At 35.8% G+C, this 22,420-nt stretch overlaps 1 protein-coding gene across 8 annotated transcripts in view; it reads right to left on the bottom strand.

The window, feature by feature from the left end:
• Positions 1-22,420, bottom strand: part of RBMS3 (RNA binding motif single stranded interacting protein 3) — a 582,541-nt gene that overhangs the window by 415,028 nt on the left and 145,093 nt on the right. For 7 of the 8 annotated variants that reach the window (XM_044252609.1, XM_044252613.1, XM_044252610.1 and 4 more), the window contains exon 3: positions 14,866-14,957. In XM_044252609.1, the coding sequence (XP_044108544.1) occupies positions 14,866-14,957 (92 nt within the window). Of the gene's footprint in view, positions 1-14,865; positions 14,958-22,420 lie in introns of those variants that run through there. The other variant, XM_044252608.1, reaches the window with a different exon arrangement.

The raw sequence follows: 22,420 nt of genomic DNA, 5'->3' as shown, positions 1-22,420 counted from the left end.
GGACACGAAAAATGTAAGGAATGAAATGAAAAATGCAATAGAGAATATCAAGAGCAGGATGGATTAAGTAGAAGAAAGAATGTATAAAGTAGAAGATGGGACCTTTGAAATTATCCAGTCAAAAGAGAACAACAACAAAAATGATAAATAAATTAAGTAATTAATGTATGTGTGTACTTATGTATGAATGTGAGGGAGTTTGGATGAACAATAGGAGACCATCAAATAAATAATCTACAAACTGGAGTTCCAGAAGGAGAAGAGAGGAAGAAAGGGGGCAGAGAGCTTATTTAAGGAAATTTTGACCAAGACCTTCCCAAATCTGAGGAGAGATTTGGATATGCAAGTTCACAAAGCTCATAGGTCCCCAAATAAATGTAATTTAAAGTGATCTCTGGGGGGCCTGGTTGGCTCAATCAGTTAAGTGTCCAACTCTTAATTTCAGCTCAAGTCATGATCTTAAGGTAATGATATTAAGCCCAGCATCAAGCCCCATGCTCAGCACGGAGTGCTTGACATTCTCTCTCCCTTGCCCCTCCCCCTGCTCATGCTCTCTCTCTCTCTCTCTATCAAGTAAGTAAATAAATAATTTTAAAAAATAAAGTGATCTTCTCTAACACTTTATAATGAAACTGTCAAAAATCAAAGATAAAGAGAATCTTAAAACAGGTAGAAAAAAGAAGCTTGTGACTTATACAGCAATCTCCAAAAGATTATCAGTGAATTTCTCAGCAGAAATCTTACAGGCCCAGAGAAAGTAAGACAATATATTTAAAGTGCTGGTGATGGGGCGACGGGAGCAGGGACAAAAAAACAAAGAAAAGGAAACAGGTTAACAAAGAATACTTTTCCTGATAAAATTTTCTTTCAGAAATTAGGAAGATATAAAATCATTCCCAGACACCATTAGGCTGAGCCAGTTCATCACCACTAAACCTGACTTAAAAGAATGCTAAAATAAGTTATTCAAGATGAAATGAAAGGACACTAATTAGTAACATCAAAGCATATGAAAATACAGAAGACACTGATAAAGGGAGGTATACAGTCAAATTCAGAATACTCTAATATTGTAATATGGTGGTGTGTTAACCACTTAACTCTAGAATAATGATTAAAGAACAAAATAATTTAAAATAGTCATAATACAAATATAATAACTTTTTAGTGAATTTATTATTAAAAGAGGTAAATTGTGACATCAAAAATATAAAAGGAAGGAAGTAAAGAGTTTTTGTATGGAGTCAAAGTTAAGTTGTTATCAGCATAAAATAAATATCTTATCTCTAAGATGTTTTATGTACGTTTCATGATAACCACAAAACAAAGACCTATAGTAGAAACACAAAATATAAAGAGAAGGGAATTAAAGTGTACCACTAAAGACAATCATCAACTCACAAAGAAAGGCAGCAAGAAAGGAAGGAAGGAATCTGGGAACCACACAACAGCCAGGAAACATTTAAGATGACTTCAGGAGGTCTTTAACTATCAATGATTACTCTAAATGTAAATGGATTAAATTCTCCAAAAAAAAGGCTTGGCATGGCTGACTGTATTAAAATCAAGATCCAGCTATTTGCTGCCTATAAGAGATTCATTTCAGTTTTAAGGACACACAGAAGCTCAAAATGAAATGATGAAAAAAGATATTCATTGCAAGTGGAAATAAAAAGAGAAAGCTATACTTATATAAAACAAAATAAAGTTTAAATCAAAATGGTAACAAGAGACAAATAAGGTCACTGTATAATGCTAAAGGCATCAATTCATCACGAAGATATAACAAATATAAATAGATATTTAGTCGAGTTGGAGCACCTAAATATATTAAGCAAATACTAACAGATCTGAATGGAGAATAGATACAATACAGTAATAGTATAGTACTTACTTTCAACAATGGATAGATCATCTGGACAGAAAATCAATAAAGAAACTTCAGATTTAAACTATACCTTAGGTCAAATGAACCTAACAGACATATACAGAGCCTTCTATCCAATAGTAGCAGTATATATAATTGTTCTCAAGCACTCACAGAACATTCTCCAGGATAGATCATATGACAGGTCACAAAATACATAGAAGCAAATTTAAGAAGACTAAAATCATGCCAAGTACCTTTTCCAACCACAATATTATGAAAATAAAAATCAGTAACAGGAAGAAAACTGGAAAATTCACAAATGTGTGAAAATTAAAAAGCATACCAAAACTTACTGGATGCAGCAAAAGCAGTTCTAAGAGACAAGTTTATAGTTATAAATGAATGTGTTAGGGAAAGAAAAAAAAATCCCAAATAAACAAGCTAACTTTACACCTCAGGGAACTAAAAAGGTAGAATAAAATTAGCCCAGAGACAATACAAGTAAGGAAATAAAAAGAACAGAGCAGATAGATGAAAAAGAAATCAGAAGTACAATAGAAAATATCAACAATACTATGAGCTAACTTTTTTGAAAATATAAACAAACTTGACAAACCTTTAGCTAGACTAAGAAAAACAGAGAAGACCCAAATAACTAAAATCAGAAATGAAAGAAGGCATATCATACTTGATACCACAGAAACACAAAAGATCATAAGATACTACTGTAAACAATTATATGTCAATAAACTGGATAACCTAAAATAAGTAGATAAATTCCTAGAAACAACCAACCTGACAAGATTGAACACTATTTTATATATATATATATATAACACCAATAGCAAGTAAGGAAACTGAATCAGTAATCAAATACCTCACAGCACGAAAAAGCCCAGGGCCATACGGTTCCCCTAGTGAATTCTATCAAACATTTAAAGAAGAATTAATACCAATCCTTTTCAACTCTTTCAAAAATTTGGAGAGGAGAGGACACACCTGAACTAATTTTGCTAAGGCAAAATTACCTTAGAATTATCAGAATTACCCTGATATGAAGCGCCATAAGAATTCTATAAGAAAAAGAAAAAAACTACTGGCCAATAACCCTGATAAATATGGATGCAAAGACTCTCAATAAAATATTAGTAAATCAAATTGAACAGAACATTAAAAGAATCTTACACCAGAATCAAGTGGAACTTATCTCTGGTATGTAAGAATTGTTCAACACACACAATCAGTAAATTTGATACACCACATTCATAGAACAAAAGATAAAAATCACATAATCTCTCAACAGATGCAGAGAAAGCATTTGGCAAAATACAACATCATTTCATAATATGGACTCTAAACAACATGGATATGGAAGGAATATACCTTAACATAAGGAAGGCCATAAAATAAAGCTCATTTTAACATCATACTCAATAATGAAATGCTGAAAACTTTCCCTCTAAGATCAGGAACAAGAAAAGGATGCCAATTCTTACAGCCTTTATCCAAAATAATAATGGAATTTCTGTATAATAATACTGCATAATAATACTATAATTAGGCAAGAAAAAGAAATAAAAGTCACATAAAGTGGAAAAGAAATAAGTAAAACCATCTCTGTTTAGACAAACTGGTCTTATATACAGCCAATCCTAAATATTCCACTGAAAAACTATTTAAACTAACGAACAATTTCAGTAAAGTTATAGGATACAAAATCAATATACAGAAATTACCTTTTCTATACACTAACAATGAGTTTCCTGAAAAATAAATAAGGGAAACAATCTCATTCAGAATATCATCAAAAGGAATAAAATACTTAGTAATAAATTTAACCTGAAAGATGAAAGATCTATGGACACTAAAATCTACAACTTTGATGAAAGAAACTGAAGAAAACACAAATAAATAAAAAGGTTTCCCATGTTCACAAACTGACATAATTAATGTTGCTAAAATATCCATACTAGCCAATAAATACAATGCAATCCCCATCAAAATTTCAATGGCAATTTTCACAAAAATAGAAAAAAAAAACAACCTCCAAGAATCATATGGAACCAGATAAGATTTGTTTTTCTTTCTCAGAAGATTATTTTGACTATTCATAGTCAAAATAATCTTCTGAGAAAGAAAAACAAATCTGTAAAAATCTTATTTTCTGATTTTAACCACATTACAAAGCTATGGTAATCAAATAGTATAGTAATGGTATCAAAATACATGCACAAACCAGTGAAATAGAATCTAGAGCCCACAAATAAACCCTAGCATTTACAGTCTGATAGTCTTTAACAAGGAGCCAAAAATACTCATTGGAGAAAATACCATCTCTTCAATGAATGGTATTGGGAATATTGGGTAATTTCATCCAGAAGAATGATATTGGACTCCTATATTAAATGACACAAAAATTAACTTGAAATGGATTAAAGACTTAAACATAAATCTAGAAACTATAAAACTCTTAGAAGAAAATATAAGGAAAATCTCCTTGGCTCTGGTCTTGGCAACAATTTTTTTAATATGACACCAAAAGCACTAGGAGCAAAAGCAAAAAGAAATAGGTGGGGCTGCATCAAACTGAAACAGCTTCCACATCACAAAAGAAACAACAAAATGAAAAGACAACCAATAGAATGGGATAGATGGGTTGCAAATGTCATCAATCTACAAAGGGGTTAATATCTAAAATATATAAGCACCTCCTGTAATTCAATAGCAAAAGAAATTTTTTTAAAAAATTAAAAAATGGGTATAAGAACTGAATAAACATGTTTTTCCAATGAGAACATTAAAATGGCCAACAGGTACATGAAAAGATACTTGACATCACTAATTATTAGGAAAACGTAAATCAAAACCTCCTTGAAATACTACCTCCCATGTTAAAATAGCTATCATGAAAAAGATAAGAGATAACTAGTGCTGGTCAGGTTATGGAGAAAAGAGAGTTCTTGTGCACTGTTGGTGGGAATATAAATTGGTGTACTCACTATGGAAAGCAGCATGGAAGTTCCTCAAAATATTAAGAAAATAGGACTATGATCCTGAAATCCCACTTCTGGATATACATTCAAAGGAAATGAAGACAGACTGTCAAAAAGATATCTCCCTCCATGTTAATTGCAGCATTAGTCACAATACCCAAGGTATAAAAACAACCTAAATGTTCACGTATGAATGAATGGATAAAGAAGAGAAAAAAAGATATGGTTTATATATACAATGGAATATTCTTCAGCTGTGAGAGAAAGGAAATCCTGCCATTTGTGACAACATGGATAGAACTTGAGGACATTTTGCTAGGTAAAATAAGTCAGATGGAGAAAGACAAACACTGTGATATCATTTATATGTGGAATATTAAAAAGCTGAATTCACAGAAACACAGTATAATGGTTGTTAGGGGCTGGAGGCGAAGGAAAATGAGGAAATGTTGGTCAAGGATACAAAATACCAGTTATATAAGATGAGTAAGTTCTGGGAATCTAATGTAGAACACGGTGACTATACTTAATATAAAATTGCATTATATACATGAAAATTTCTCAGAAGGTAGATCTTAAATGTTCTCACTACCCCCCCAAAAAAAAAAAGTGGTAATTATGTGAGGTGATCGTGGTGTTAACTAATCCTACTGTGATAATCATTTTGCAATATATTAAGCATATCAAACCATCACATTGTATACCTTAAACTGACACAATGCTCTATGTCAATTATATCTCAATAAAGCTAGGTACAAAAAGGAAATCAAATATCCAATCACCAGTAAAGAGCCTAAAGAGAAGCATTTGTAGTTCTACACTTTGCTGGCATAGAACAAGGCTTTGGAACCCAACTGGCTTGGGTTCAAAACTAGCATCACCATTGACTACCATTGTGAAACTAAGTCATCTCTTGTTTCTTCATCTATGAAATGGGGATAATAATATCTACCTCATACATGATTTCACTTATGAATAAAATCATACAAACAAACAAAACAGTAGACCCAAGAAAACAGAGAACAAACTGATGACTGCCAGAGGGGAGAGGGCTAGAGGGATGGGTGAAACGGGTGAAGGGCAGTGGGAGTTAAAGGCTTCCAGTTATGGAAAGAATAAGCCATGGGTATGAAAGGGACAGTGTGGACAATACAGTCAATGTGGTGAGTGCAGCATAACATAAAGAGTTGTCAAAAAAAAAAAAAAAAGGATAGAGAGAGAGTTGCTCAATCACTGTACTGTACTTCAATTAAAAGAAAAATAAATGTAATTTCCTTTGCCTGGTACATCCTGTTGTCTGTTTCCTTGCCTCTTTTAGAATAGATACAGTTAAGGGACTCGACAAAAGTTCCACAGCATACCAGTGGTAAATGTAGAAACAAGGTAGATCACATGCCTCAGTATTCAGCAGATTTTTCCATGCTAGGATGTTAAACTACTACGAATAAATATATAACATATAATTCTAATGTTATAATTCATTCAGTAATTTTCTTTAAGGTGCACTTCAAAACAAAATACAAAAAGGATTTTGAGTCAGCCAGCCAGAGAAGCTTCCATCCCTTCTCACAGTATTTTCATACGGAAGGATAATGGTAGGATACTCCTGGCTCTTTTCTTATTTGTTCACTTACATAATATTCCCAGATGGGAGGAGTAATCATTTACCTGACTGGTGAGTTTGAGAGCAAGAACTCAGTAAGGGTGACTCATTTGCTCCCTCCCTTCTCCTTGAGATCCAGCAGACAACACATTCACTATCTTCTTCTAGGTCTAGTGATACAACACACCTTCATCCCTTTTACAGGACGCCCATACTTCTCTGGCACTTGCTGTGACTGGATGGCTAAACTAAATCTGGCGTTCAATATTTAAAGACTCACTTCTTCATAAGCCTAAGCCACATTTCCTAATACAGGACTACCAATAATTGAATCAATTGTTTTGTTTTGTTTTGTTGTTTCAATTTGATGTTCTTTAATTTTCTCAATGGAATCAGAATCTACATGGGACAAAGTAATGCTTTTAATTAGGTCCCTTCGGTCCTCCACAATGGGGACTAGAGACAGGATCTTTTCCTTCCAATTTTAAGAACAAATGATTAAAGCCAAGAATGGAGACCGTTCAGTATTACTTCTTAACAGTATATCAAGAAATGAGCCATTGAGTGAGACCACCTTCTGGTCACATTCTGTTCAGAGAGGTAAGATGAAAGAGTTGATATTTCTTGCAAATTGAAGAGAACTTACAGTGCACAGACATCCTGCAGTGAAAAAGTATCTGAACACCTGATAGAGACCTCAATTTACAACACAATTTAAGGCAAATGTTTTCATTGATTTGTGTTTTTGTCAAATGTTAGGAAGGCAGGAAGTTCAATTAGAGCACATACCCACCATTTCACCAAAGAGAATATAGTGGAGTCCTTGCAAAAGCACAGGGTAGCACCCACAACCTGATCATGTAAATCATTTTGTAGAAGCTAATACAAATATTTAACTTCAGAGGATTCTGCTTCAAAAACTTCAAATAATTAACAAATAGGATTAAGATCAACCTGACAATTTAAATATTGGGTTTTGTATCCCTGCATCCAGCATTAGGATAAAAAAAAAAAAAAAAAAGAAAAAGAAAAATAAATGAGGTAAGTTTCCATAGTCAACCAAGCAGGCACTCACAAATATTTTACAGACCTGTGAAAGACCAACCACTAGTTTTTCTTTTACTGACAACTTCAAAAATCTCCATCATGAGGAAAAATAATATGTGGTGTTTGTGAGAGATGTTCTTCTGTTGGAAATGTCTTTCACAAGAGCATGTGACACAAAGATTCATTTTAGGAAATGACACAGAGCAAGGTTTTCATTACATGGCATCAGTCATCCAAAAGTAATGAACTGTGCTAAAACCAACATTGGACTGCCACTCTTCAGAATTACAGTTATTTAAAGAACATTTCATGACAGTGGTATAGGGTATCTTGTCATGGATGTAAGGAGATCATCTCTTTACATGATGTAAAGATGATTCTTTACATCCACCAGTACAACAGAACAACACAATCTGAAGAAGTTAAGTACTGGAAAAAAGTACTTACTGAATAAATTAGAACTTGGTTCATATGAAAGCGTATATTCTGAGAAATGCACCATTATGATAGATTGAAACCAGAGAACTCCCACAAAAAATAGAGGAGGAAGGGATTGTGGTGTATTCATCTCTTCCACTAGTAAGAAGGTGTGGGATAGAGATGACAACAAAGTGCAGACATGTTGGCTCCCTGAAAAGTCTGCTCTATTTTGAATTATTATAGAAAAGATTTTCATAACAATCTCGTTATGAGATTATACTGTAATTTGCTCTCCTCATTTCTTTTTTATCTCTGCTCAAATATTACCTCATCAGAGAGGCTCTCCTGACCACTCTATCTAAAATGCATCTCAGCCCAACCTTCAACCACCATCCTCATCTCCTATATATTTAGTATCCATAACCTCTTTTATTTGTCTTAGAGCCACTTCTTACTAATACATTGTATTTCTTTGTTTATTTTCTGCCTTCCACCAGAAGAATGTAATCCTCATAAAACTGGTTCAATGCTATATCTTTAGCATGTAGAGCAATCTGTGCATAGAAGGTGTTCAATATAAATGTGTTGAAAAACTAAGAGAATGAAAGAGATTTCTACCTAAATGTTAGGCTATATCCTTTATTCTCTCTGAGACACATTTTGGGATACAGACAAATGATAGTATATAGGCTTCTCTGATTCTTTGATTTTGTTGAAAACAAAACAAAACAAAAACACCTGGATAATTATTTTTAGGATATTAGATCCCCAGACAGAATTTTCCCATCATTATAATAAGTATTGATTGAGTTTCCCACCCAGTCTCAGGAGGCAGGATTACCTCTATTGCCTACTGAATTTGCCTTTGAACGATGCTTCTCTCCTTCCTACACAAGAGCTTCCTTGTTTGGCTGAACAAACAAGACCCAACCCCACTACAGTGACCCATGAACATCAAATAACTTGCTCTCATAAACCTAGGGATAGTAAAAGCAGAGACTATTAATAGAGCCTTAGATGACAGGAGTCTGGCTGATGAAGTCCAGCATGTGTCTGTGCATTCAGAAGAGTTGCTTTGGTTGATAACAAACCACATCATAAGGCTAGTGGTTAAATTTAATTTTTTTTCTAGAATATTCTATAAAGTAGACCTTCATTCATTAACTAAAATTCTTCTACTAGACTATAAATACTAGGGTTATGTACTAACCACTGAGGTAATGTTTTTTTTTTTTAAGATTTTGGTTTTGTTTTCTTTTTTTAAAGATTGTATTTATTAGACTGAGAGAGACAGAGAGGAAGTGAGCACAAGCAGGGGGAACAGTAGGCAAATAAAGATGCAGACTTCCTGCTGAGCAGGGAGCCCGATGTGGGACTCGATCTCAAGATGCTGGGATCATGACTTGAGCCAAAGGCAAACTCGTAACTGACTGAGCCACCCAGGTGTCCCTGGGGTAATGTATTTTTTTTTTTAAGATTTTATTTACTTATTTGACAGACAGAGATTATACTAGGCAGAGAGAGTGGGGGTGGGGAGGGAGAAGCAGGCTCCCTGCTGAGCAGAGACCCAGATATGGGTCTTGATCCCAGGACCCTGGGATCATGACCTGAGCTGAAGGCAGAGGCTTTAACCTACTGAGCCACCCAGGCACCCCTGGGTAATGCATTTTTAAATTAAGTTTATGCATATACATATTAGAATTTACAGAATTTATTTTCATATATTCATTGACTTTTCATTTTTTATCTCTTCTGATCTTGAGTGGAAAAAAATAAAACCCTCATTTTATTTTATTTTTTTTTCCTAGAAGAGAACTGCTACTCAGGTTATTGATTTATGGAAGAGACTTCCTTTCCTCTGGTCCCAATACGGTTCTCTGTCATAGCTGACATGGGATTTTTATACTATCCCTGATGTGCTTAACATTCTGTTAGACACTTGGTCTCTTTTGCAATTGCTTAACTTCAATTTATTCTACATATCCCACAGTGAGGTGAATCACCTTTGGTGATTGGAATTCGCATCCCTAATAGTAGACCTGAAAAAGCTTTTTGTAAGGGCCCTGAGGAGGCAATGGCTTCTTCCCTGTGAACTTTTCATCTAGAAAGAGATGTACTCTGTTTACTTGTTTGGAATTGACAGACAGAAAGTAAGAAAGAGGCCTGCTAAACTTGAAATAGCTCAGGGCATGGCTGGTAATAATTACTAACACAAAATATGTAGAGCCATTCCAGAGCCTCCAAATTTCCGTTCAGGAAAACTCAGTTTCTAAAGCTATACAGTCTTTCAGTGAGGCCTCAGTGTGGCCATGGGGAAAAAAGGATAAGAAAGCCCTCTCTATATGGCAGCAGGGATTATATGACTGGTAACCAGTGAGCGTACTGCACGGACAAAGCTAGAATTTATTCCTGCCCCCAGGATTTGGTGTGTGCTAGAAACTGGTTACTTCTGCTTATTTCCCATTCTCTCTGTCCCTGAATGGTGGTTTTCCTTTAGTTCATGTATCTTTTCTTTTTCTCTGCTGTTCTTTACTGTGGGAGTTGGGACAGATAACTCATCTTTTAAGATAATGAGTGTTAAGCCATGAGGAGTAACCATGTCTGAGCCTGTTAGGGATGATGATATCACCAGATGTGATTATAGGATGAGACTCTAAGGTAGGCTCTTTTAGGGAAGGAATAAACGCATGCCACCCAAAAGGTATAAATGGGAAGAATGGTGTAATAGATGTTGGACAGCCAAAAAGATGAACTATTCTTAATTTTCTCTACTAGAGGTGAGGAAGCTAAATTGTGCATAATCCCAGACTCTTTTGCAGCTAAGGGGGCAACCATATGACTCAGTTTGGGCCATTATGATATAAATAGTTGGGCCTACGTTAATATTGTGGAAAAGCTTTTATTTTATTATTATTATTTTTTTTATTTTTTCAAGAGTTTATTTATTTATTTAACAGAAAGAGCAAGAGAGCACAAGCAGGCAGAACAGTAGAGAGAGAGGGAAAAGCAGACTCCCCACTGTGCAGAGAGCCCTATGTGGGGCTCAATTCCAGGACCCTGAGATCATGACCTGAGCAGAAAGCAAATGCCTAACAGGCTGAGCCGCCCGGGCACCTCTCTGGAAAGCCTTTTAAAAGGACAGAATCAGCCAGAATGATCCATCAGCTTCAACTTCAGCTTCAGATTCCTTTGTCCTTTTGTTTTTCCTGCTAAGATGGGGATATCCTATATAGGCTTTAGAAACAACATAAATGTACAGATGTAAGCCACCCATAATGAATGGCAGAGAAGTCTTCATCCTTGAGAGTGTACCAAAGCATTTGCCCTTTGCAGCCTATCTACGACCTTCTAATTGATAAGAAAATAAACACCTACAAGGTAAAGCTATTCTTAGCTGGTTTCTCTTCAGCTCTTTTCTTTTTATGCTTATAGAGACTCATTCCTCAGCCAAATGATTTTCTTCTCAATACTTTGAGGTTGGCAAGAACCGTAACAGCCAATATTCTTAATCCAGAGCAATCCAGTAGCAATCCCAGGAGATAGACCAAACATAAAGATTCAGAATAAGAGAGGTTTTATTCAACTTGATTCTCTAACACCTAGCACAGTGCCTGACACTTAGCATGTAATAAAAATGTTTATTGATTTTATTTATTATATTTCTCAAGAGACTGTTTTGTAATGACACACCACTTAAAGCAAGTGTTAGAATTTATAGAAGTTTCAGCAACCAACTTTGAATTTAATGAATAACAACATTCACTGAATAATTAACATTTATTGACTTCTTGGTATAACTAAGCACCATCCTAAATTCTTTATGTATTTTTTTAAATTAATTCTGATAGACGTCCTTAGTCCCATAACCCGAGTATTATTATTAGAGAGCTTAAGAGATATTTAAATAACTTAGCCAAGGCCACACATCCGGGTGGTATCAGAGCCAAAATTCAAGGCCAAGTTTCTCTTTCTCCAAACCTATACTCTTAACCACTGTGTATTACTAAAATATTCTAAATCTGCTCTCCTCAAAGAAACATTTCCTTTGATCCCTAAAAACTCTTTTTGACAGAACAGCAAGTATACAGAAAATGTTAGTCTGCGCTAATGGTTATACATTATTAATCAATTACCACTTACTGGATGATTTATTGTTTGATTATTCTTAGTTGACAAATCAGTTGAATTTTTCATATGCACACACTGGAATAAGTTAGCTAGAGTGATTCCCTTGGAGAGCTTCATGCTCATTCCAGGTTGCTATTGGGAACCCAGATTATTTGTTGCATTTTTGCTTTAAAATCCTGGAGTCTTAAAATGTAGCACCACAACCTAAATCGTAGGATATTGATAAGAACAAGGATGCAGGAGGTGAATCAGTAGATACTTAAATGACAAAAAAATACGGTGCAAGTTTCACACACCCTGCAGACTGCAGGTTTATATGATAATAAATTATAGTTATCACCAGGACAAAAGGGGAAAAAAAGGCTATGAAATCCAATAGCTCAGTGAGAAATCTGCTAATACAGGTGGTCAAGCTTGTTCCATTTCATTGTCAAAGGGAGGCTATTTATTTGCTTCTGGGTAGTTAAATTACAGAGCTATTTACTGCTGAAAGTTTTCTAGTACGCAGATGTGGATCTAAAGCTCTGGGCTTTAGATTCAAAGTCTGTGAGAAGAAAAAGAAGAATTTACTCCACAGACAGCATAACTGATAAGGTAGAAATCTTTCAGCAACTCCAGAAATAAAGTAAGTGCCTGCAAACATTTCGGTTGGAATCTCCTTATATTGTACATTGTGCAGTGTATGTTGGGCATGGGCTAAGGATAAAAATGCTGTGTATAATGAATAACAGTTTTTAGAAGCTCTTTAAATATATTTCCTTTGATTGCCTCCTATTTAGGTGAGAGGTCAGTGATTGGTGTACATGTTACATGTGTGAGTGTGTGTGTGTGTATGTGTGTGTATGAGAGAGTGAGATGGACAGAGATTCCTTGTGTACCAGAATGCTCAGACACAGAGAAAAAACAGTCATAATCGCTCCTCAGTAGTTTTAAAATCAATGCCAACTTTCTTTGCCTGTTGTGCAAGATGATAGTGATTTTAACCCAACAAGTAAAACTACATATATATTATTTTTTTCTCAGAACATTTGAAACAGTCGAGATTGCATACCCTGTATTCATGATTTCCAAACTACCACAACCTAGCAATTTCCAAAACTTGTTAGTCCATCAATAAAATAAATCAAAGATATTCTAATAATAATTTTATAAGCATTTTTATGATGATTTTCCTGTCAGTTGTCTTTCAATCCAATTTCAAATTTTGTATTTTGCATGTACTGAGCAACTATGTTTTACCATTTGTTTCCTGGGCATAATGCCTGCTTAAATTGCCAGGTAACTTGACTCTTCTGCCAAGTGACCTTTAAACCAAGACATGTAGGTAATCTCCTTATTAATTACAAATGTTAACTTCATCATTCTTAGTTCATGACCAAATTCAAAGCTTCCAGGCACAGTCTTGATGAGGAATGCATTAAATAGCTGAAAGAATTCAAATTCTAATATATAGAGCCTTGAAAAACAACCAATGTATCATAAAGGGCAATGAGTTCACCGAAGTAATCTTTGTGGGAAGTGACCCACAACCAAAGATTAACATATATGAGTGGTATCAGCTTGCTAAAAGACACTGAAGATGAAGAAAACCAAACATCCCACCTCTGGTTGTCTCAGGTTGAAATTGGAAAATATTGTCAGGGAATGTTTGCAACCATAACAAAATTCAAATGACTGAAGGTTTGATGACTTGGTTGCTATATCACTCAGTTCTTAGGGGAATAGTTAAGGATAAGAGTATACATGAAGATGGCCCAAATGCATTAGGTCTGAATTTCAAGATCTGTTGGCTCTTCTACCTAACTTTTGAGAATCCAGAGACAAACAAATTTAGTAAGAGTAATCAAAAAAGTATTTAAAAATATATTTGCATGTGATCAAATCCAAAATGACCATTAACTTAAAGCAGAAATGTATCAAGCACCTATATGCCATAAACGTTTTTCTTAGACTTTTTATTTGAAACTAATCATACATTTATATCACGTTGCAAAGTTAGCATAAAGAGATCACATGTACCCTTCACCCAGTTTCCTCAAAGTTTGGATCTTATGTAATTATAGTAAAATATCAAAATCAGGAAGTTGATACTGATATGCATGTATAGTTCCACACTATTTTATCACATGTGTAGATTCTTTTAACTACCACTGCAGTCAAAATTCAAAACTATTTAAAATGCTCTTATTTATTTTCTTGAATATAAAAATGCATTATGACTTCAGATAGAAAGCTCTGAACTACTTGTACTGCATAACAACAAATGAGTATTGGAAGTTATTAATATCAAGGAGATTATCACCTAGGAAAACTATCTGTAAAGGCCAAAGTGAAATTCTATCAATACAGACAATGTATGTTTTGGTTAAACTCATTTTCCTGCATAAATCACACAACCTCATTATTCAGCTTTCATCTCTCCCCAACATGAGAGTGAACAGTTTTGGAGCACAGTTTACCAATGACAACTTGCTGAGAATCAGACTACTCCCAAACAGTTTACTTGTGAAAGCCCTAGACACGCATAGACACACACACTCTTTTCAGGCATAACAGAGCGCTTCACAAGTGCCCTTAAAGCGCTAATGAGTTCACCAAAACAAAAGAGTTTATTAATAAATATACACAGAAAACAATGAAATAAACCAGCCAGGTTCTTCCAAGCCAAAGCTATTAGAAAGTTTCTTATTTTCCCTACCAAGTAAATATAATCCAAATCATTGCAATCTCCAATTCTGATTCTGCTCACAATAATGGAGAAATATAAGATCACAAAAGAAAAAACATCTGAACACCAGTCTTACCTTGGCCATCTGTGCCTGCACGCCATTTGCCTTGAGAGATGCTACTGCTTTCTGTGCAGCTGCAGGACTGTCAAAATCTACGAAACCATAACCTGTGAAAACACAAAAGTGCTTGTTAGTACCACATCTCTCTCCTATCAGTGGAAGGGGTGTTTGCAGTCACACTTGCATTCATAACTCTTGGAATAACCGTGAAGTTTCTCAACTGATTGGCCTTAATATGTCAAGAAAGATACTGCAATATCATTAAATAAAAAATTGTAATTCTCTTATTTATCTGGAGATTGCTTTGGAGATTGGGTATGCAGTTAGTGATCTGATTTGGGCTAATTTGATCAGTAAGGTAATATATTATTTAACCAGGATCTTCTTTCTTTGATGAATTTGCTACAAAAAATAAGGAGCACAAAATGCTGAAAAATACAGAGAAGTCTATGTCTAAAGTTAATTTTCAAAACTTAAAAAAAAAAAACCAAACTTATGTTAGAGGAACAAGATGGTGGAGGAGTAGGAGACCTAAATATCATCAGGTCCCGGGACTTCAGCTAGATATTTATCAACCATTCTGAACACCTAAAGACTCAATAGGAAATCGAAGAGAAGACCAGCAATTCTAGAAACAGAAAAGCAACCACTTTCTGGAAGGTAGGGCATGCAGAGAAGTGAATCCGAGGCAATATACAGGAAGATAGACTGCAGGGGAGGGCCCAGCTCCCAGCAAGCAGTAGAACAGTGGAGCACAAAATTGGAATGTTCAGAAGTCTCCTCTGCTGAGGGATGTCTCTCCAGTGGCTAAGCAGGGGTTGGAATCCTCACTGGGACAGTGTGATCTCAGGACCCATGAGGTCACACAAAGACTGGGGGTGCCTGAGTGTGGCAGGGTTCCAAAGTATCGGAGCAGGAAAGCTGGCTGCAGAGGCAGAGCTAAGGAGGGGGCTCTCAGTTCGGGGTTATCTTAAACTGTGATCCATGGCACAGTCCGACCACTGCTCTTTGAGCAGAGACCCTGCAAGTGGTAGATCCAGGGAGCCCCTCCTTCCTCCTCCGGGAGGAGTGGCATGGGAGTGCCCCGCAGGAATTGGTTGGGTTTGGAGACTCCAAAAGGGGCCATGCACCAGAGAAATAATCGGTCACCGGCTAGATAGTACAGAGTGCAGCCAGAGACCAGAGAGATGGGAAGGATCGGCTGCTTTACTCTGAGGGTGCAGGGCCCTGAGCTCTTGGCTCACCTAAGCCAGAGATTGGGAGGCCACCATTTTCATTCTCCTCCTCCAAAGATGTATGGAAAGCGTTCAGGGAACAAAAGCTCCCAAGAGCAAACCCAAGCAGATTACTTAGCCTGGCCCCCGGCAAGGGTGGTGCAATTCTACCTCCAGCAAAGATATTTGAGAATCCCTGCAACAGGTGCCTCCCCTAGAAGACTAGTTAGAGCATCGAGCCAAGACCAAGTTCACCAATCAATGATAACTGCAGAACTCCAGAACTAGGGAAAGCAACACATAGAACTCATGGCTTTTTCCCCAAGAGTCCTTAGTCTTCCAAAGTTAAACTTTTTAAATTTTCTTTAATTTTTTCTTTCTCTTTTTTCTTTTTTTTGAATTTTTCCTTTTTTCTATTTTAAACATCTTATGTTATCAATACTTTTTTAAATTTCTTTTTTAATTTTCATTTTTACATTCATATTCTATCGCTTCATTGTACTTAACCTTATTTTTTTGCATATATAAAAGTTTTTCTTTCTTTAAAAGTTTGGGATACAGTTTCTTCTAACAGAGCAAAATATATCCCTAAATCTACTATATGACTTTATTTTAGTCTCCTGCCTGATCACATTCTCCCTGCCCCCTTTTTTCTTAATTTTTTTCTTTCTTTTTTATTTTTTTTAAAGATTTTATTTATTTATGCAACCAACGTCTTATCTTATCAATTCCTTTTAAAATATTTTTTTAAAAATTTTCATCTTTGCAGTCATATTCCATCCCTTCATTGTATTTACCCTTATTTTTGTATATATATAAATTTTTCTTTCTTTAAAATTTTGGGAGACAGTTTCTTCTAACCGACCAAAATATACCCCAAATCTAGTGTATGGCTCTATTTTATTCACCAGCCTGATCATATTTTTTTTTTCTTCTTCTTCTTTTTTTCCCCCTTTCTCCCATTCCCTCCATCCTCCCTACCCCCGGTTGCAGGTCTCTTCTAATTCATTTAGCATGTATATTTCTGAGGGCATTGTTATCCTTTTAGCATTGTGTTCCCTCATTCATCTATTCTTCTCTGGACAAAATGACAAAATGGAAAAACTCACCTCAAGGAATAAAAAACAGCAAGAGGCAGTACCAATTGCCAGGGACCTAATCAATACAGACATTAGTAAAATGTTGGAACTAGACTTCAGAATGATGCTTATAAAGATATTAGCTGGGCTTGAAAAAATAGAGGATACTAGAGAATCCCTTTGTGGAGAAATAAAACAACTAAAATCTAACCAAGTTGAAATTTTAAAAAGACTATAAATGAGAAGCAGTAAAAAATGGAAGCTCTTATTGCTAGGATGAATGAGGCAGAAGAGAGAATTGGTGTTATAGAAGACCAAATGATGGAGAATAAAGAAGCTGAGCAAAAGAGAGACAAATAACTACTGGACCAGGAGGGGAGAATTCAAGAAATAAGTGATACCATAAAACAAAACACTATTAGAATAATTAGAATCTCAGAAGAAGAAGAAAAAGAGGGAGGGACAGAAGGTATATTGGAGCAAATTATATTAGAGAATTTCCCTAATTTGGCAAAGGTAATAAGCATCAAAATCCAGGAGGCACAGAGAACTCCCCTCAAAATCAATAAAAATAAGGTCAACACCCCATCATCTAATAGTAAACCTTACAAGTCTCAGTGACAAAGAGAAAATTAAGAAAGAAGCTTGTGACAAGAAGTCTGTGACATACAATCGTAGAAATATTAGGTTGGCAGCAGACCTATCCACAGAGATCTGGCAGGCCAGAAAGTACTGGCATGATATATTCAGAGCACTAAATGAGAAAAATATGCAGCCAAGAATACTATATCCAGCTTGGTTGTCATTGAAAATAGAAGGAGAGATAAAAACTAAAAGAATTTGCAAATACTAAAACAGCCCTACAGGAAATATTGAAAGGGGTCCTCCAAGCAAAGAGAGAACCTAAAAACAACATATAGGAAAAGAGACAATATACAGTTAACAGTCACCTTACAGGCAATACAATGGCAAAAGTTCATATCTTTGAAAAATTACCCTGAATATAAATGGACTAAATGTCCCAATCAAAAGACACAAGGTATCAGAATGGATAAGAAAAAACAAAACCTATTAATATACTGTGTGCAAGAGACTCATCTTAGAGCCAAAGACATCTCCAAATTTCAAGGGGGGAAAAACATTTAGCATTCTAATGGACATGAAAAAAAAGCTGAGATAATAATACTTATATCAGACAAATTAGATTTTAAACCAAAGACTATAATATGAGATGTGGAAGGACACTATATCATACTTAAAGTGTCTGTCCAACAAGAAGATCTAACAATTTTAAATATCTATATCCCTAACATGGGAGCAGCCAATTATATAATCCAATTAAAAACAAAATCAAAGAAACACATTGACAATAATATAATAATATTAGCAGACCTTAACACCCCACTCACTAAAATGGACAGATCATCTAAGCAAAAGATCAATAAGGAAATAAAGGCTTTAAATGACACAGTAGACCAGATGGGCATCACAGGTATATTCAAAGCCTTCTAACCCAAACCAACAGAATGCAGGTTCTTCTCTAGTATGCATGGAACATTCTCCAGAATAGATCATATCCCGGGTAATAAATCAGTTCTCAACTGGTACCAATAGGTTAGGATCATTCCCTGTGTATTTTCAGACCACAGTGCTTAGAAACTTGAACCCAAGGACAAGAGGAAAGTTGGGACAAACTCAAATACATGGAGGCTAAAGAACATCCTACTAAAGAATGAATGGGTCAACCAGGAAATTAAAGAGGAATTGAAAAAATTCATGGAAACAAATGAAAATTAAAATACAACTGTTCAAAATCATTGGGATGCAACAAAGGACCCCTTTCAATATTTCCTGTAGGGTTGGTTTGGTGTTTATGAATTCTAAGAGTAAAGTATGTAGCAATACAAGCCTTTCTCAAGAAATAAGAAAAGTCTCAAATATACAACCTAATCCTACACTTACAGGAGCTGGAGAAAGAATAACAAAGGAAGCCTAAACCCAGCTGGAGAAGAGAAATAATAAAGATCAGAGTAGAAATCAATGAAATAGAAACCAAAAGAACAGTAGAACAGATCAATGAAACTAGGAGCTAGTTCTTTGAAAGAATGAATAAGATTGATAAATCCTTAGCCAGATTTATCCAAAAGAAAAAGAAAGTACCCAAATTAACAAAGTCATGATGAAAGAGGAGAGATCACAATCAACCTCAAAGAAATACAAACAATTATAAGAACATATTATGAACAGCTCTTCACCAGCAAATTAGACAATCTGGAAGATACAGATGCATTCCTAGAGACATGTAAACTACCAACACTGAACGAGGAAGAAATAGAAAACCTGGACATACCCATAACTAGTAAGGAGATTGAAGCAGTCATCAAAAATCTCCCAACAGTGCAATTGCTGGGTCATAGGGCAGTTGGGAGAAGGAGGGTAGGGTTATGGACATTGGGGAGGGTATGTGCTTTTGGGTAAATTGGAAGGGGAGATGAACCATGAGAGACTATGGACTCTGAAAAACAATCTGAGGGGTTTGAAGTGGCAGGGGGGTGGGAGGTTGGGGTACCAGGTGGTGGGTATTATAGAGGGCACAGCTTGCATGGAGCACTGGGTGTGGTGAAAAAATAATGAATACTGTTTTTCTGAAAATAAATAAATTGGAAAAAAAAACTCTCCCAACAAACAAGAGCCCAGGGCCAGACAGCTTCCCAGAGGAATTCTACCAAATGTTTAAAGAAAAAGTAATACCTATTCCCCTGAAACTGTCCCCAAAAAACAGAAATGGAAGGAAAACTTCCAAACTCATTTTATGAGGCCAACATTACCTTGATCCCAAAACCAGGCAAAGACCCCATCAAAATTACAGACCAATATCCCTGATTAACACAGGTGTAAAAATTCTCAACAAAATACTAGCCAATAGGATCCAACAGTACATTAAAGGGATTATTCACCACAACCAAGTCGGATTTATTCCTGGGCTGCAAGCTTGGTTCAATATCTTCAAATCAATCAATATGATATAATTCATTAATAAAAAAAACAAGAACCATATGATATTCTCAATAGATGCAGAAAAAGCATTTGACAAAGTACAGCATCCTTTCTTGATCAAAACTCTTCACAGTATAGGGATAGAGGGTATATACCTCAATATCATAAAAGCCATCTATGAAAAACCCACAGCAAATATTCTCAATGGGGAAAAACTGAGAGCTTTTCCCTTAAAGTCAGGAACATGGCAGGGCTGTCCATAATCATCACTCTTACTCAACATAGTACTAGAAGTCCTAGCCTCAGCAATCAGACAACAAAAAGAAATTAAAGGCATCCAAATCACCAAAGAAGAAGTCAAACACTTACTCCTTGCAGATGATATGATACTTTAAATGGAAAACCCAAAAGACTCCACTCCAAAACTGCTAGAACTCATACAGGAATTCAGTAAAGTGTCAGGATATAAAATCAATGCACAGAAATCAGTTGCATTTATATACACCAACAAGACAGAAGAAAGAGAAATTAAGGAGTCAATCCCATTTACAATTGCACCCAAAACCTTAAGATAGTTAGGAATAAATCTAACCAAAGATCCAAAGAATCTGTACTCAGAAAACTATAAAGTACTCATGAAAGGAATTGAGGAAGACACAGAGAAATGGAAAAACATTCCATGCTCATGGATTGAAAGAACAAATATTGTGAAAATGCCTATGCTACCTAAAGCAATCTATACATTTAATGCAATCCCTATCAAAATACCATAAACTTTTTTCAAGGAAATGGAACAAATAATTCTAAAATTTATATGGAACCAGAAAAGATCCCACATAGCCAGAGGAATGTTGCAAAAGAAAAGCAAAGCCGGTGGCATCACAATTCCGGACTTGAAGCTCTATTACAAATCTGTTATCATCAAGACAATATAGTACTTGCAGATAAACAGACACATAGATCATTAGAACAGAGTAGAGTCCAGAAATGGACCCTCAACTTCATGGTCAACTAATCTTTGACAAAGCAGGAAAGAATGTCCAATAGAAAAAAGTCTCTTCAACAAACTGTGCTGGGAAAATTGGACCGCCACACGCAGAAGAATGAAACTGGATGATTTCCTTGCACCATGCACAAAAATAGACTCAAACTGGATAAAAGACCTCAATATGAAACAGGAATCTATCAAAATCCTTGAGGAGAACACAGGCAGCAACCTCTTCGACCTCAGCCATGGCAACTTCTTCCTAGAAACATCTCCAAAGGCAATGGAAGAAAGGACAAAAATGAACTCCTGAGATGCCATCAAAATGAAAATTTTTGCACAGCAAAGGAAATAGTCAAAAAAAAAAAAAAAGACAGCCAACAGAATAGAAGATATTTGCAAATGACATATCAGACAAAGGGCTAGTATTCAGAATCTATAAAAAACCTGTCAAACTCAACACCCAAAGAACAAATAATCCAATCAAGAAATGGGCAGAAGACATGAACAGACATTTCTGTAGAGAAGACATCCAAATGGCCAATGGACACATGAAAAAGTGCTCAACATCACTAGGCATCAGGGAAATACAAATCAAATACACAGTGAGGTACCACTTCACACCAGTCAGAATGGCTAAAAAAAAAGTCAGTAAATGACAGGTGTTGGCAAAGATGCAGAGAAGGGGGAACCCTCCTACACTCTTGGTGGGAATGCAAGCTGGTACAGTCACTCTGGAAAACAGCATGGAGGTTCCTCAAAAAGTTGAAAATAGGCAATCCTAGGACCCAGCAATTGCACTACTGGATATTTATTTGCCCCAAAGATACAAGTGTAGTGATCTGAAGGGGCACATATACCCCAATGCTTATAGCAGCAATGGCCACAATAGCCAAACTATAGATAGAGCCTAGATGTCCATCAACAGATGAATGCATAAATAAGACGTAGTGTGTGTGTGTGTGTGGTGTGTGTGTGTGTGTGTAATGGAATATTATGCAGCTATCAAAAAGATGAAATCCTGCCATTTGCAATGACCTGGATGGAACTAGAGGGTATTATGCTAAGCAAAATAAGTCAGTGAGAGAGGGACAATTATCATATGATCTCACTGTTTTGAGGAATTTGAAAAATAAGACAGAGGATCATGAGGAAAGGGAAGGAAAAATGAAACAAAGCAAAACCAAAGAGGGAGATAACCTTAAGAGACTCTTGGTCCCGCAAACAAACTGAGGGTTGCTGGAATGGAGAGAGGTGGGAGGGATGGGGTGGTGGGATGAAGGACATTGGGGAGG

The sequence above is a fragment of the Neovison vison genome, chromosome 6 (genome assembly GCF_020171115.1).
Source record: "Neovison vison isolate M4711 chromosome 6, ASM_NN_V1, whole genome shotgun sequence".
In the NCBI taxonomy this organism is placed as follows: domain Eukaryota; kingdom Metazoa; phylum Chordata; class Mammalia; order Carnivora; family Mustelidae; genus Neogale; species Neogale vison.
Note: the sequence above shows the minus strand (reverse complement) of the source record. Positions and strands in the feature narration are given on the sequence as shown.